The following is a 14,459-nucleotide window of genomic DNA, read 5'->3' as shown; positions in this document are numbered from 1 at the left end:
ATTATGTCACCCACCAGCAGGAAAATTTTATTATCTCAAGCAGCGCACTGCATTCTGGTACTTGTAGGTTTTCTACCTCTTAAGCAAAAGCACCCCTTTTCTTTGTTTTCTTCTTAAGTATTTGCACCATTCTATTGCAGAGACCGACCAGTTTTATGTGAGGCCTCTCTTTATATCAACGAAATACTTCTTCTTCTTCTCTGAAACACTGAAATGCTCCTTTAAAGGGCCCACAGTATTTTGCATCTTGGTCCCTCAGTTTATAAGCTGTCAGCTCCACTCACACTCTCACTGTGACTGTACCGATAGAGGAGTGCTAACTCAGGAACAAAACAGAAAGCAAGGGAGATAGGAAAGGAAGTGTAAGAAGAAGAACAAATCTTTGGTCCAGGCCTTTGGGGACTTTGCAAATTGCCTGGGATGTCTCTGAACTTTTCTGCTTGTTGACTGTAGCTTTGAATAACTATCTTGTCGGCAAGGACTCTTGTGTTTGTACGTGTAGACAGGGTGGAGTTACAGTTTGAGGATGTAAACACAAACCAGAGCTCTGCAGCTCCAATATGTCCATATGCTGCCTACATATTCACTCAAGTTAAGCTTTCATGTCTATAAAACATGATTATTTGTTATAATGTAGGCACAAGTCTTTAAGAAGGGAAAAATCAAACTGAGGACACACTAGGAAGTTTGCCATTACAGACGTGTACAAAACTGAAGTGATATTTCCAAAATGTTGATAAAACACAATAGTGAGATGTCTGTGTTTCCACTGAGTGATGTTTTCTGACTTCTCCTCTGGTGATAACATTAAGTAGAGTGATGGATATTCAAAACATTAGCAGCTTTATTTCTATTGCAGCAACCACACTAGCCATCTTTATTTCCAGTCGATGGCGACATAGGCGAGTTATGGAGCCATAATGGAAAGACAAGCCCCTTGCTCACTACCTAAGTGTACATTTATGAAGAATTTATTCAGTAGAGTGTTCCTCAAATGTAGACTAAACATGTTAACATGCTCATGTAAGTGACAGCTGCCTACAGTATACAGATAACCAGCTCAACTCCTAAAGCCAGTGAGCATGGACAATACATTTTGTTTTGACTTTACAGGTTGTTTTAGAACAAGTGCCTTTCAAGACCTTACACTCCAGGCTGTTTTTGTTTTACAAAAAGTAGTGCAACAAAATTTGTATCAATAAAAATCTAATGATAAGCCAGCAATGTGTGCATAGCTGACATATCTTGAAAGGCTGTGATCAAGTGAACAATGCACAGAGAATACTTTCTCCGAAGACCAGTGTTTCTAACTGTGTGAATATCAAGTGAAAATTGAATCAATTTAAGGTACATTGTTATCACAATGTTTCTTTTCCAAAACCTAACCTCCTTAACTCCATGTTAAGGATGTCATTCTTGGGGCATTAATTTGTACAATATGAAAGAAACCACTGTGTGTGCATTATCATATGAAATGAGAACCATTGTGTGAGGATACGTTGAGCTGGGACAGAATTCTTAAACTCTAAGCTCGTCCTCAACCTTAAAGCCTTTTCTTTTGCAAAAGTGAAACATACTGTTTGAAAATACAAATAATAAAGCCTAAACCTAACATGTTTAACCCTTAGGGCTGGCTTTTATATTACACACCCCCATATCTCTGTGCACAAAATGCACTTTTCCAAATCAAGCTTTTAAAAATATTAAACATTAATATGATTTTTTTACTCTCACTGTGTTGATTTTTTTAAACCAACATCATGACTGATCACAAATAAAAAATATTCATTAATTTTCAGAATTTTCACCTGTTTAATGTTTTTAGATAAAAAAAAAAACACATCAAAAATGAATTATTTTCAATATACTACATGCTAAATAGATAATTCCTTTTTGATTATCACAGCCTAGGATTTGTCAATGATCAGCAGCAACATTGATTTTTATACATTATTGTTTTTTGTGTAGTGTTAAATACTCACGCTTATACTTCTCTGCATACAAAATGCACCTTTTAGAATCAGGCTATAAAAAATGTTATATATTAATGTTATTGTCTACTTTCATCAAGGTAATTTTGTAACATTAACACAACCAAAATTTAAAAAAAAGAAGAATGCAAAGCATGTGAAATGTGCCTAACAGTCCTTAAGAGTTAATTCCATTACTTAGCATCCAAACAGGATTATATTAGACCAAATAACCTATAAATTATGATTTTTACCTATAATATTTTAAAATAATACTAGCAGTAACAGGCTTTACACTGCAATAAGGGGTAGTTTTGTTCTTCCTTTCCATGTTTTTTAGCTGATGAGGATGTGGACATTTTTAACTGGGACAAAGACAAAAGCTTTAATCTTCACATCATATAAAGCATGTAGACATCAAGCGCATATCCAAGACCCTCATACAGGGTTTGCTAATAAACCAGCATGGAAACATTAGAATATCGGCTGAAGGGGGAGTTAGCATTAGTGTGCAAGATACGGCTGATAAAATGATCTTGTGACTCACCATTTTAGCTGACAAAATCAACAGGAGCCACCTATTTGTGATTACTTCTGTGTGACATTGTAGCACCATTATTGAAGAAAATTGCATTCATCACATTTTGGGTGATCTGCCACTGCAAACTGATTATTTGAGGGCCACAAAAAGTCTGATAATAACTATGTTGGGTTGGGTTTAGCAGGCAGAGCTATGATGGGAGGTCGATTTGGTTTGCAGTATGAAGTGCAAGGCATCCATTATCACACTTTTCAGACAACATACAGAATAAACCATAACATGAAGATAAAACAATTAAAGTGCCCCAGTGCTAAGCAAAATGTTACTATGTTATAAACACTAAGAAAAATACTAAACTACAAAACAAGACCTTAAATAAAAACAATGAAAAAACTATCCATGATCGAATCCTAAATACAGGCTCCGATATGATCTTACAGTAGTAGTATAGTAGTTTTAGTTTAGAAGTCTTTAATGCCCTTGAAGGGCAATTTGTTTTTTCAGTATTTGGTAACAGTATTCAGCACAGCTAACATACATCATTTTAAATAATACAATAATAAAACACATTATACATGCACAGGATGTCATCAAAAGTTCTAAGAGTTCATCAGTCCTTGTTTAGTGCAGGGCAACTAGGTCTACAGTTTGTTCAAGAATCCAATAGCTGAAGGAACAACTCTCACACACAACTCCTGACGTTTGTCGTAGCAGTTGCAGCCGTAAGCGTGGCTGTAGTAGTATACAGTATATATACGAGTTACAGGACCATAATTGGCAAGGTAAAATTTACTGTGATGCTGCAATGGTTGCAGGTGGGACGGGGAATATTGTTGGCATGGTTCTCAACATAAACTGCAGATCCAAGTTCAAAAAAATTAATTTTACCTGTAGTGCTCACATCATTAACCTGACCCAGGATACCCTGGAGCCTTTAAGTGTGGGGATTTAAAAAGCTTCAGATGTAAAAATGTTTTAAAAAATTAAAATTAATACTTTTAATTATTTGTCAAATTAATGTTAAATTAATTTAACATTTAAAAAAAATAAATAAATTGTATATTATATACTTGTTATAATGTAAGAAGATATGCTGAGTATTAACAGATAACATGCAATAAAAAAAACTTTTTATTACACTTAGTACCTGATGTAATTTGGGGGGTGTGGTCTTACACCTTTATTTTTTGATTTTATTCATTCCATCATCCAGTTTATGGAGATAATTGATAAAGATTGACTATACAAGAGCAAAGGTCCCCTCCAACTCACAGATAAAAACTATATTTAACTATATTTATTATATGAAGATAGACTTTGACCTCCACAGCAACAACTGATGATGATGGAAACAGTGACTGTTTATAGTTATGTAATACTGCCTGTGTAACGAGGTTTATGAGACATTATCAGCACTTGTAGGTGTGGTTACAAAACACTTTGTCTCTGTAAGAGTTAAAGTCTGCTTTAACTGCAGGGAAATAATGAGACGTTAACTGGAAGACACAGAGATGCGCCGTCCTCACACAGATTATTTGATGTTCTGCCTACTACTTAAATAAAGTACGTTAGTCCTGATCGCTGTGATCGCTGGGACGCCTAGAACTCACTTAACCAGTTAGTGTGTGTGTGTGTGTGTGTGTGTGTGTGTGTGTGTGTGTGTGTGTGTAAAAGTCTGTCTTCAGCTAACAGAGAAGCTGGAATGCAGACCATGGATCAACAGATGTGGAAGTGAGAGAGAAGACTACTGAAAGAAGAAGCACAAATTTAACAAAGCAGCCTATAAATATTGGTGTACTGCGTTCAGATGCCTTTCCTAAATGTTTAAACCCTGGAAGCCTGACCAATCTGGTTGGAATTTTCAGAAAACATGGAAAAAAAGGGAAATGAGCAATAGAAAGAAGAAGAAGAAAATGTAAAAATTCACAATATATCTAGGGAAATGTCAAGTACAACTTTTTTCTCAAATCTTGCTCATTTTGGGCCATCTTTCACAGCGTTAAAGTGCTGCTTTCCTTTTACCTGCATAGTTTTTTTTTAACATTTAAAAAACTGAAATGTGTGTATATCATATACATATAATTTAAGAAGAAACAAAAATGAAATAAACAAATGTCTTTCATTTCACCAAGTACCTGCTGTAATTTCAGCGGGGTGGTCTTACATATTCTACAAATATTTTTACATAGCCCAGGGTCTAAATATGTAGGATATATATATGTGTGTGTGTGTGTATATATATTTTTAAGTTTTTAAGGGTAAACAAGATGCCGGAGTGAATAATAATATCAAAAAAACTTCATCCAGGAGGATTCCCCCCGACCCCCTACAGAGGTCAGGGCCAAGCCCCCATTACCCTTAAATCCCCTGCGTTTTACCAAAGTTTTGTCACTGTATGCATGTAGTACTTCATATAACTGTTTTCCAGGGTGGCTTCTGATGTGAACTTCGATTGTACTCAGAATCATGGACAGACTATGAGACGGCCCCTGGGCACAGACATGTAAAGGCCCCCACCCTTCCAACACAGGAACAAGATTCCCAGACTGAAATAGATACTGAGGTGGAGGAAATTAAATTTCAGTTGTGATTTTTTATTCAACAGCAGCTCCAGAGAGTTCTGGTTTACCTGCAAAATGTCACTGAAACTGACACAAAAGGACTACAAACAAGGCTTGGGTGCTGCTGTTGAACTGAAACTGAAATTTTGTATTGAGTTGACAGTGACGATGAAGAGGAGCTGTCTGTCTGCTGTCACAGTGCATCCACACCGACACTCCTCTGCACACACATCAGACTGAAGAGTCCACCATACTGAACAAAATGTTACAGTAAACCACAAAATAAAGCATGAGATGCTGTTTCCATTTCTTCAAGCAGAACTACTAAACTCGTTTCAATTGTTTTGCTAATTTTACAGTATATTTATGACATGTTCTTTCTTTTTTTTTTTCTAATAGTGAATGAACAGAGATTTAGGCAAGACAGGACAAGACAAGACAAGACAAGACAAGACAAGACAAGACAAGACAAGACAAGACAAGACAAACATGTCATGTTACTGAAGTCTCACTGTGCTTTAAATGTGGAGGGGAAAATGCCTGACCCCATGGGCCCCTGAGGACTGTGTGGAAGAACTATTTATGCATACTTCAGCAAGAAGTAGTTTAATGTTTCTGTTTTTTCTCCTTTTTTCTTGTGTGTGTGTGTGTGTATGTATGTGTGTGTGTGTGTGTGTGTGGGGGGGGGGGCATTTCTGCATTTCTGCATTTCTTCATGTTTACTTCTATTAGTACTGTCGTATTTAATTTAATTGTATTTACTCTTACTGGCGTGGTTTGTTTCTCTCTTGTTTAATTCTACTTTAAATTTAGTCTGGCCTTAGTTCAGTGTTATTTTTTGCCTTTTATTATTATGTTGCCTCTGCAACACTCCTTGTTGCTTCTGCTTTGCCTTATTTGTCAAAGCACTTTGTAAACTCTGTTTTTAAAGGTGCTATATAAATAATGATATTACTGTATTTCATTATCATTTTTGTATGAACACATGGTTTGTCTGTGAAGCTTCTGCGTTTTAATTAGCTCGCTTTGTGTTTGAAATTGTTGCCATTAGGCCATGTTAAATGTCTGTATTGGGTGTTTTTTTTTAAATCAATAAAACTTTGCAGAACTTCACAGAAACTCCACCGACTGGCGATTTGGAGGTGTAACTAACACAGTGTAGACCACGTGGTAGGCTTACACACAACTGTAAATCACCCTGTACAATATAATTACAAGACTGAAAGAATGCTAATGTGGCTTTATGTTAGATGTTTGTGTAAAGGAATAGCTTGTTTTGTTCCTTTCAATTAAGCATGGTAAAGAAAATTAATGACTCAAAAAATTAAATTGATGAAGATGCATTAAAAAAATGACCAGGTCTCTGATTATGAAATGAATACAGTAGGCTAATACTTATAATATGAGGGCTTGCTAGACCTTCACTTTATGGAAAAAATGAAATTATTGTGACTCTTGTCACAGGGTTCTGACCATCCTGCGGTGGGTTTATTACAGATATCAGTGATTCCAGTGTGCAACATTGCAGTGCAGTGTACGAAATGCATTCCACCTACCTGTTGTGAAATTCATAGATCTCCGGCAGATTGCCAAACAACACATCCCTTTTGTTCTCCAGAGATGGTGGGATGAGGTGGCTGAGCTCAGAGTTATCCAGCTCTGCAAAATAACCCTAGGGAGGAGAGGGGTGGAATTATGAGAAAATGAAGAAGAAAACTAAGGCGAACAGAAGAATTAGCCATAAATTAATTAACTGGCAAGTCAGCAGAACATGTCAGCTAATTATTTCAACCTGAGACAATATGAGAAACAGAATCTTAACCTTGGCTCAATGAATTATAGACAACCATACCATGCTTATTTAATCTGTAAACTGTGCTGTGAGAGAAAAATTGCACCACTGCTCTATGCGTGTGTAATCCAACAGGAAATTGATTGGACGTTTTGAACCCAGAAGATCATGTGAAGCTCATACACTGACAGCAGTCTGAAGGTTGAATTTAAGAGTAAAAGAGGTGAACTAGACTCAAAGGCAATTAATGAGGTTACTGATCTCAGGAATGCATCAGTAGTCATAGTGCTGCTGGAAGTCTGGACTAACATTAAGAATTTCTCAGCTGAAATGATAAAATATCATTTGATAAAATACCAAAAGCCACATCAGAATCAGAAGACAAGCCATCCTTCTTCTTTCTATTATCCTTTTTTTTTTACTTTTAACTCCATACCTATGTTGTTTGTTCCATGATCATTAACCCTTAGGGAATGTTAATCGCATTTTATAGGCTTTCCATTCTTTTTTTTTTGTGATAATTCTGGCATGTGGCATACATTTTGGCAAGATTGTGTATTTTTGTTTAATCTTGGAATTTCCAGCTCAAGTAAAGTTAGGTCAGTTTTATTTATAAAGCCCATTATCACAAATCACATTTCACCTAAGAGGGCTTTACAGCATACAACATCCCTCTGTCCTCAGACCCTCACATCGAATAAGGAAAAACCCCTCAGCTCCTACAATAAGTCTGAAATACACTGTGGAAACTAAACTGTTACATTCATACTGTTGCCATTGAAACCCATTCAAACTGCAATTTTTGATCCCACAGCATCAAAGCATAAAAACATGCTTTGTATTATTTCTGGGTGTCAATCTGGACTTTTTCTTGGAATTTATCATTATTACTATTTTCTACCTTATGACGTCACTTTTACCATATTTGGCATATACAGAAAATACATGCTATTTCCACTAGGTGCACGGTAAATGTTGCTGCAAAACTATTTTTGCATATAGTATATTGGAAATAACTAGAAAATGCAATTTCTGAAGAAATTGCGGCTGTGAATGCTCAGCTTATGCTACGCTGCAATGCTCATGCTGAATATCTTACGCTGAAATGCTTGCTTTAATTACCTAAAGGTGAAGTAGTATGAATACCTGAAAAAGTTTGAATAGGATTAATAATTATTAATGTCATGAAAATGTTGACGGTTACTAATTGTGTGGAATATGTTTAAGCTTGTTGAAAAGCTGACGCTATACTGCAATGCTTGCTTGACTTTGTTAGAAGATGGTAAAGTAGTATGAATACCTGAAAAAGTTTATTATTTTTATTATTTAATTTATATTTTTGTTATTTTTTTAAAGCTTGATTTTTTTAAAGCACATTTTGTGTGGAAGAATGGTCAAGATGGACCTCGTTTACATACTGCTGGAAAGGTCAATCTATAAGACTGCACCATTGCTCATACTTAAGACATCTGTATAATACAAAAAGTATAGATAGAAGTGTAGATATGTGTGCATGCTGTATGCATTTTTAATTATCAATCCAAACTTCATGCCTATTTCAGACACAGATACTACAAATGAATGGTAAATACTTTAGTTAATGTAAATTAAACCCTTGAAACCTGAGCAGATTGGTTTGATTTCTTTTAAAAACATGGGAAGAAGGCAACAAGCAATATAACAAGACATGGTTCAGAAGTTAGTGAAAAAATAAAACTAAAAAAGAGCTACAACAAAATTACCTGAAAATGAGCAATAAATGAATAAAATTAAGAAAAAGTAGAAGACAAACAAAAAAATGGTGAAAAGGTGGTAAAAAGAATCAGTATTTATTTTTATTGTAATTATTTTATTGTAATAATAAATATAGTTTGGGGTAAATTTTCCCTATTTTTTTGATATTTTTCTTATAATCCTCCCTCTTTCTTAAACTAATTTTAGATATGTTTCATGTCACATTTTTAAGCAATTTTGGGACAGTTCTTGCCAAATTGGTCATTGCCTTTATCCCAATCTTTTCCAAAGAAATGAAACCAATTTACTTAGGTTTCTTAAGGTCAAATAGCTTGTGAAAGGCCTCTTAAAGGCAGCAAGAAAACAGACGATGATCCAGGTTTCAAAGGGTTGAAGAAAATTAAACATGTCCATATAACTTGGCTTTTATTTCATTACTAAGTGATCCCTGGGGCCATAAGAGCCTTAACCCTTTAACACCTGGATCAACATCAGTTTTCTTGTGCTGCATTCAGACGCCTTTCACAAGCATTTAACCCTCTGAAACCTGAGAAAGTTGGCTGGATTTCTTTTGAAAACAGGAGAAAAAACATAAGCAAGGCAAACACAATGAGCAACTTGGCCAGCAATGAAAGGTGACCAAAACATGACCAGAAAATTAGCTTGGGGGGATTATTTGGTATTATCCAATAACAGGGAAAAATGCCCAGAAAACCATATTGTCATATTGTTGTTCTTTCTTAATTTTCTTGTAACTTTTAATTAATTTCAGTTTGTTTGGCTTATTTTCAGATAATTGTCCTTTCATTATTTTTTTTTACTAATTTCTTTCTTTTTTTGACAGAAAACAAGCCAATTTGTTTTGTTTTCAAAGGGTTAAAAAATAGGCATCACTGAATAGACCTGACTCTGCACCCCCGTCTGTGTTACAACTGTGGTGTTTATCTATGTTGTTAATATGTGCCAGTGAACAGTTTATATATAGTTGCACATGTAGGAACTGTGTGCTGCTGTGTTTGCCGTTGTTTGACAATGTACAGTACTTAAAGTAAAAATCTCCCCTCAGGGACAACAGAGTCTTAATCTTGTCTAGTTTGACGTGTGGCTGCAGTTTACAAGCAGTGACATGATTGATAGTTGCCATTAGACATGCTACAGGGTAATATAGCAGGCAGAGAAGTATGATTTTTTTTACATACTATCTGGCTTATTTAGTGTTGAGTGTGAATATAGCAATTATTTCAACAATTATGAAACAAAGTTATCTTTTATAAAAGTTACCAACTATGGCTTTAAACCTTTGAAATCTGGTTCGACACCACTTTTTTGTGCTACGTTAAGTGCTATCATAAGTATTAAAGCCTTCAAAATCTGAGCAATTTGTTTTGTTTTTTTAAAACATGGGGAAAAAAGCAATGACATGCAAACTGCTGATATGGAAAATTATTTTTTAAAACACTGAGTAAAAATGTTCAAAATTCTATATTTAAAAATTATATATACAATTATATATTCAAAATTATTTTACAAAATTATTAGGATTTTTAAGCACTTTTTAAGTACTTAAGTCCTTTTTTTAAAACTTTGTTTTTTGTTTTGTTTTTTAATTTTTAGGTAATAAGTAATGTAATTTATTTATTTATTTATTTTTGCAAATTTTTTGGCTTATTTCTTCTTAAGTTGCTCATTGCCTATTCTCCATGTTTTTGAAAGAATTCAACCAATTTGCTCATGTTTCAAAGTGAAAAAAAGGGGTAAGCCAACAATTTAGCCAGATTAACTAAACCACTTGGTGGTGGTTATGGGAGTACAATAAAAGCGAGCAAAAGTGAAATGTCTCTAATGCTCTGCTTGTTTCTTTTCGCTGTTATTGCACAACAATGACAAACTTAGGGAATTTTAGAGAATAGCCAAATGACCTCGACTATGATTAATAAGAGCCAGGTGTTACCATAATGTTCTTTTAATGAGTGAATTACAGTAGCATTTTCAATATTTGAAAACAGTTTTGAGAGCAGAGATTAAGGTCTACAGAGAACACTTCAACTTGGCAGAATATGACTGTAGATGTTTTGATTGTAAGTGATGTGATGTAAAATTCTGCAGCAAGCAGGCATACTGTACCTCCATGATGCTTTGCAGCTCCTCCACATATAGCCTCTCTGTTTCAATCAGCTCAGTCATTATGTGTCTGCACAGAAAAAGCAAAGAAAAGGGTGATTTCTAACACAGAGCAAAGCAGAATGAAAACCTTTAAGCAGAATTTTACCCAAAAAAATATGAATTGATCCATTCATCCACAATTTCTCTCATAAGATCTTTGTGCAAAGTGGCAAATAAAGCAATCAGTCAGTACACTACGATAAATGTCAAAGTTAGCGCAGCAGTAATGATGTTTTCATCAAGCAGAGAGCGTTTTGTGGGTATTTGAAAGAGCAGCAGTGAGATCAGACTGTATCAGGATTTGTCACCCAACAGATAAATATCATTACATAGAACAGCAGAATGAGAAGAAGCAGTGGAAAAAATGGCATTATTTCCTTGTTCCAGTCATAGATAAGAACTCTCCAGTTAGAGTCACTCAGTCACTGTTTCCATAATATCTTCTCCTAAATTGGTAATTGCATCCTTCTATTAATGTTCATTAAGAGGGTTTTTGTCACTTTAGGTGGGTTTGTATTAACCCTCAACTTGCGCAACTTGAAAGAGCAAATATAAAATATATCTAATGGAAACACATCAGTTAAAAAAACTCCCATTTATTGCAAAAAAAGGGTTTTATGCTTTATTTCAGGTACTATCAAAAAGCCATATTTTGCAAAATTGCAATGGAAACACTTTTTTGGCTTTTCTAGGTCACATTGTGCTATGGCTTTGTGCTTGTTGGTTGAAACTGGCTCCCTCATGATGCAGCAGGAGCAACAAGAGGTGTTATTACATCGTATAAGATTTGAAGTGTTGAATCCACAATTCCTCTGTGAAATTGTTGACTTTCATCTCCCAGAAATCCCTTATATGTGGAGACTCCCACGAATACGTGGCTCGGCATTTCCATTATGGCTCCATAACACGCTTACGTGGTCTTGGATTGGAAATAATGACGGCGAGTGCGGTGGCTGCAATAGATATAAACCTGCTAATGTTTTGAACATCCATCACCATGGTTACTGGAATGTTATGGCTAGAGAAGAAGTTGCAGAACATCACTCAATGGAAATGCAGTCATCTCGCAATTGTGTTTTATCGACATTTTGAAAATATTGCTTAATTTTTCAGCAAGTCTTCAACATTCATGTACAACTTTCATGAGTTGCTTAATCAATGCAACTGGAATCCTTCCACCCAGAAGAAGCCAACTTTTTAGATCAGGCGAGTTTCTAGGAATGCAAACGTCTGTCTGTCGAACTAAAATGAGACATTTAATGTCCTGACCTAAACTGTGGAATGGACTGGCGCAAAATTTAGTACAGATACCCTTTGAACTTTAAAGCTTTTATGTGTCTTAAAAAAGGCGGCTGCCCACAAGTGGCAAAATGAGAGTACAGAATGTCAGAATCATGTGACTGGTGTAGCTTGTTTATAGTCTAATGTTAGCATTTTATTTCTTGGAATGACATTTAAGCTTCAAAAATCCTGAAAGTGGTGTTCATTTGTGCAGATTTTCTTTATGAACAAAACGTGTAAGTATCATAAACATTTCTTTACCACAGAGCTTATTTTCTGCAATGATCCAAAACCCAATGGAAAAATTCTTGACTTGTCTTGTCTTTGACAAGGGAACCAGGGCAATGCTAACGTCCATGTCAACCCATAGAATAATGTCATCCCTATTCGCTGGCTCCGATGTCTTCAGTCTACTTAATCCTCAAGACGAAGCTGAGACAACACTGATGACATCGCCGGGGGTCTCTGTTTAATCTTGGAGGGCTAAAGAGAACATTCTATCACTGTTTTCACAGTATGAGTACTTAGTACTCCTTGTAATGTGTAAACAGACCTTAATGTGTAAAAATTTCCCCTCATGGTGACACCTGCAGTTGGGACAGCTTCCTTTTAAAAGCAATCCGATTGTCATAATAAATGTTGGCAACGTACTTTTATGCAAACCACAGGTACATTATCTTTATACATTTCAAATGTAGAGTTGAAAATTTACATTTTGTTACATTGTAATTTCAATTTTATTTAAGGCTTGAAATATGTGGTTTGGTTGCTATGGATACAGCTGGAAATGTCCCATATTGTCATTAACAAAAATACCAGCTTTTGTTGGTCTTGTCAAGGTGCCATCTCACCTAGATATCACGTCATCTACCATCCCCTTCTCCTCCTGATGAGAGACTCACCTCATTTACATGTAATCTGAACTATGTCAAAACGTATGAAACGTACAGATGTTAACGTTTGCTAAAACTTACAATGCCAACATTTTTTCTGGTGAGAGGGCTGTTTAAAGTCTTTATCATATCCATAAAAGAAAATCAAGTGGAACAAAGCAAATACAGCCAGTAATGGTCCGTTACACGTGGCCACTTGTTACCACAAGCCCACAGAGATGTGCTAAAAGGCTGTTTGATGTACACAACAACTTTACTAGTCAATAAATCTCAAATGCATTTGATGCTCCCACCTGTCATATCACATACAAACAGGAAATGGAAGAAATGTTTATCTGTGTGCAAACTCGTGCATGTTGAGCAACAACTTTTTAGGTCTCTCTTGTCGTTGCTCCAGATCTGTACCGCAACTGCAAAGCCTTGAGCGAGGCCCAGACTGTAAGTGAAGCACCTCTCTCTAACCTTGTTAGAACTAAGAATGTGGACAAGTAGAGAGACACAGAGGGCCAGTGTTGTGCTCATTACCTGACTGTGTAGCCCGCTACGCAACATAAGTGCTGGCACTGATTTGTATAATTTCACGCATGTGCTCATGCACACAGACACAGACTTATCCTGCTGTCGCCATACAGCCAGATTAGGTTTATTGCACATGATGTGTGGATCAGCTGATGCATCTCTGAGAACATGCTTTCTATATATTGCTGAACATTACTAAATGCTGATTGAATGTTCTTTGCCAACAAAAGTGGTTCCAAGTAAAGGAATGGTTATACAAACTGCTAACATTTCACTAAAGAACCTTTGTGTATAACTGTTTATAGTGACAGGCACTTTGGTCCATCAGTACTGTTTTGGTGCAGGGTGAAATGTAATATTGAGCACAGAAAAAGATTCAAAATCTTCTTCATTTATTCTTTGATTAGATAGTGTAAAGCACAATTTTGGAGTGTTGGAATAGTTCCAACATGTTCTCAAGTCATCATATATCGCAGCTTTGCAGTGGACCTTAGTGTTTACATATTATGGTCTTGGAATCCTTCTGTATCTGCTTTTAATGTTCACAGATGTCACTACTGTGAAATACAATGCTTCAGTGTATATAATCATCCACTGTGCAAAATAAGAAACTCCAACGTAGGGTTGATGTTTTGTACAGGTTCACTTTGTCAGTGAAAAAAAACCATTTGTTTATGATAACTGCAGAAATCAGCATATTGTATCTGCCATATTGTAGCTGACATGCCAATATCATCATGGATCTCTATCAAATCATTACAATCATCCTTTTTTTCTCACTGAAACTGATCAGTAATCAGGAAGGTATAATACCGGCACTATAGTCTGGTAAAATTACCAACACCCAGACCTGCTTTATACCCATTTGTAAAAAATACTATTCCAACTCTTTGATTTCATTCTTATGACTTCTCCCTCCCTGTAAACAGCACAGAGTCCCAAAGACAACAATCCCAAAGAATCCTCATTAATAACCTCATTTTTTCTCTTCTTGAGGCTTATCGC

The 14,459-nt window shown here is 35.7% G+C and overlaps 1 protein-coding gene across 4 annotated transcripts in view; it reads right to left on the bottom strand.

Annotated features, from left to right (window-relative positions):
- The window catches only part of mcf2l2 (MCF.2 cell line derived transforming sequence-like 2), a 204,101-nt gene that overhangs the window by 72,827 nt on the left and 116,815 nt on the right, over positions 1 to 14,459 (bottom strand). For all 4 annotated transcript variants that reach the window (XM_042512814.2, XM_088077380.1, XM_088077381.1 and 1 more), the window contains exons 16-17: positions 10,723 to 10,789; positions 6,629 to 6,744 (exon numbers count right to left, since the gene is read on the bottom strand). In XM_042512814.2, the coding sequence (XP_042368748.2) occupies positions 6,629 to 6,744; positions 10,723 to 10,789 (183 nt within the window). The remainder of the gene's footprint in view (positions 1 to 6,628; positions 6,745 to 10,722; positions 10,790 to 14,459) is intronic.

Source organism: Plectropomus leopardus, chromosome 5 (genome assembly GCF_026936395.1).
Source record: "Plectropomus leopardus strain MGB_pleo_1.0 chromosome 5, ASM2693639v1, whole genome shotgun sequence".
NCBI classification, from domain to species: Eukaryota; Metazoa; Chordata; class Actinopteri; order Perciformes; family Serranidae; genus Plectropomus; species Plectropomus leopardus.
The sequence above is the reverse complement of the archived record's forward strand: the minus strand, read 5'-3'. Positions and strand labels throughout refer to the sequence as shown.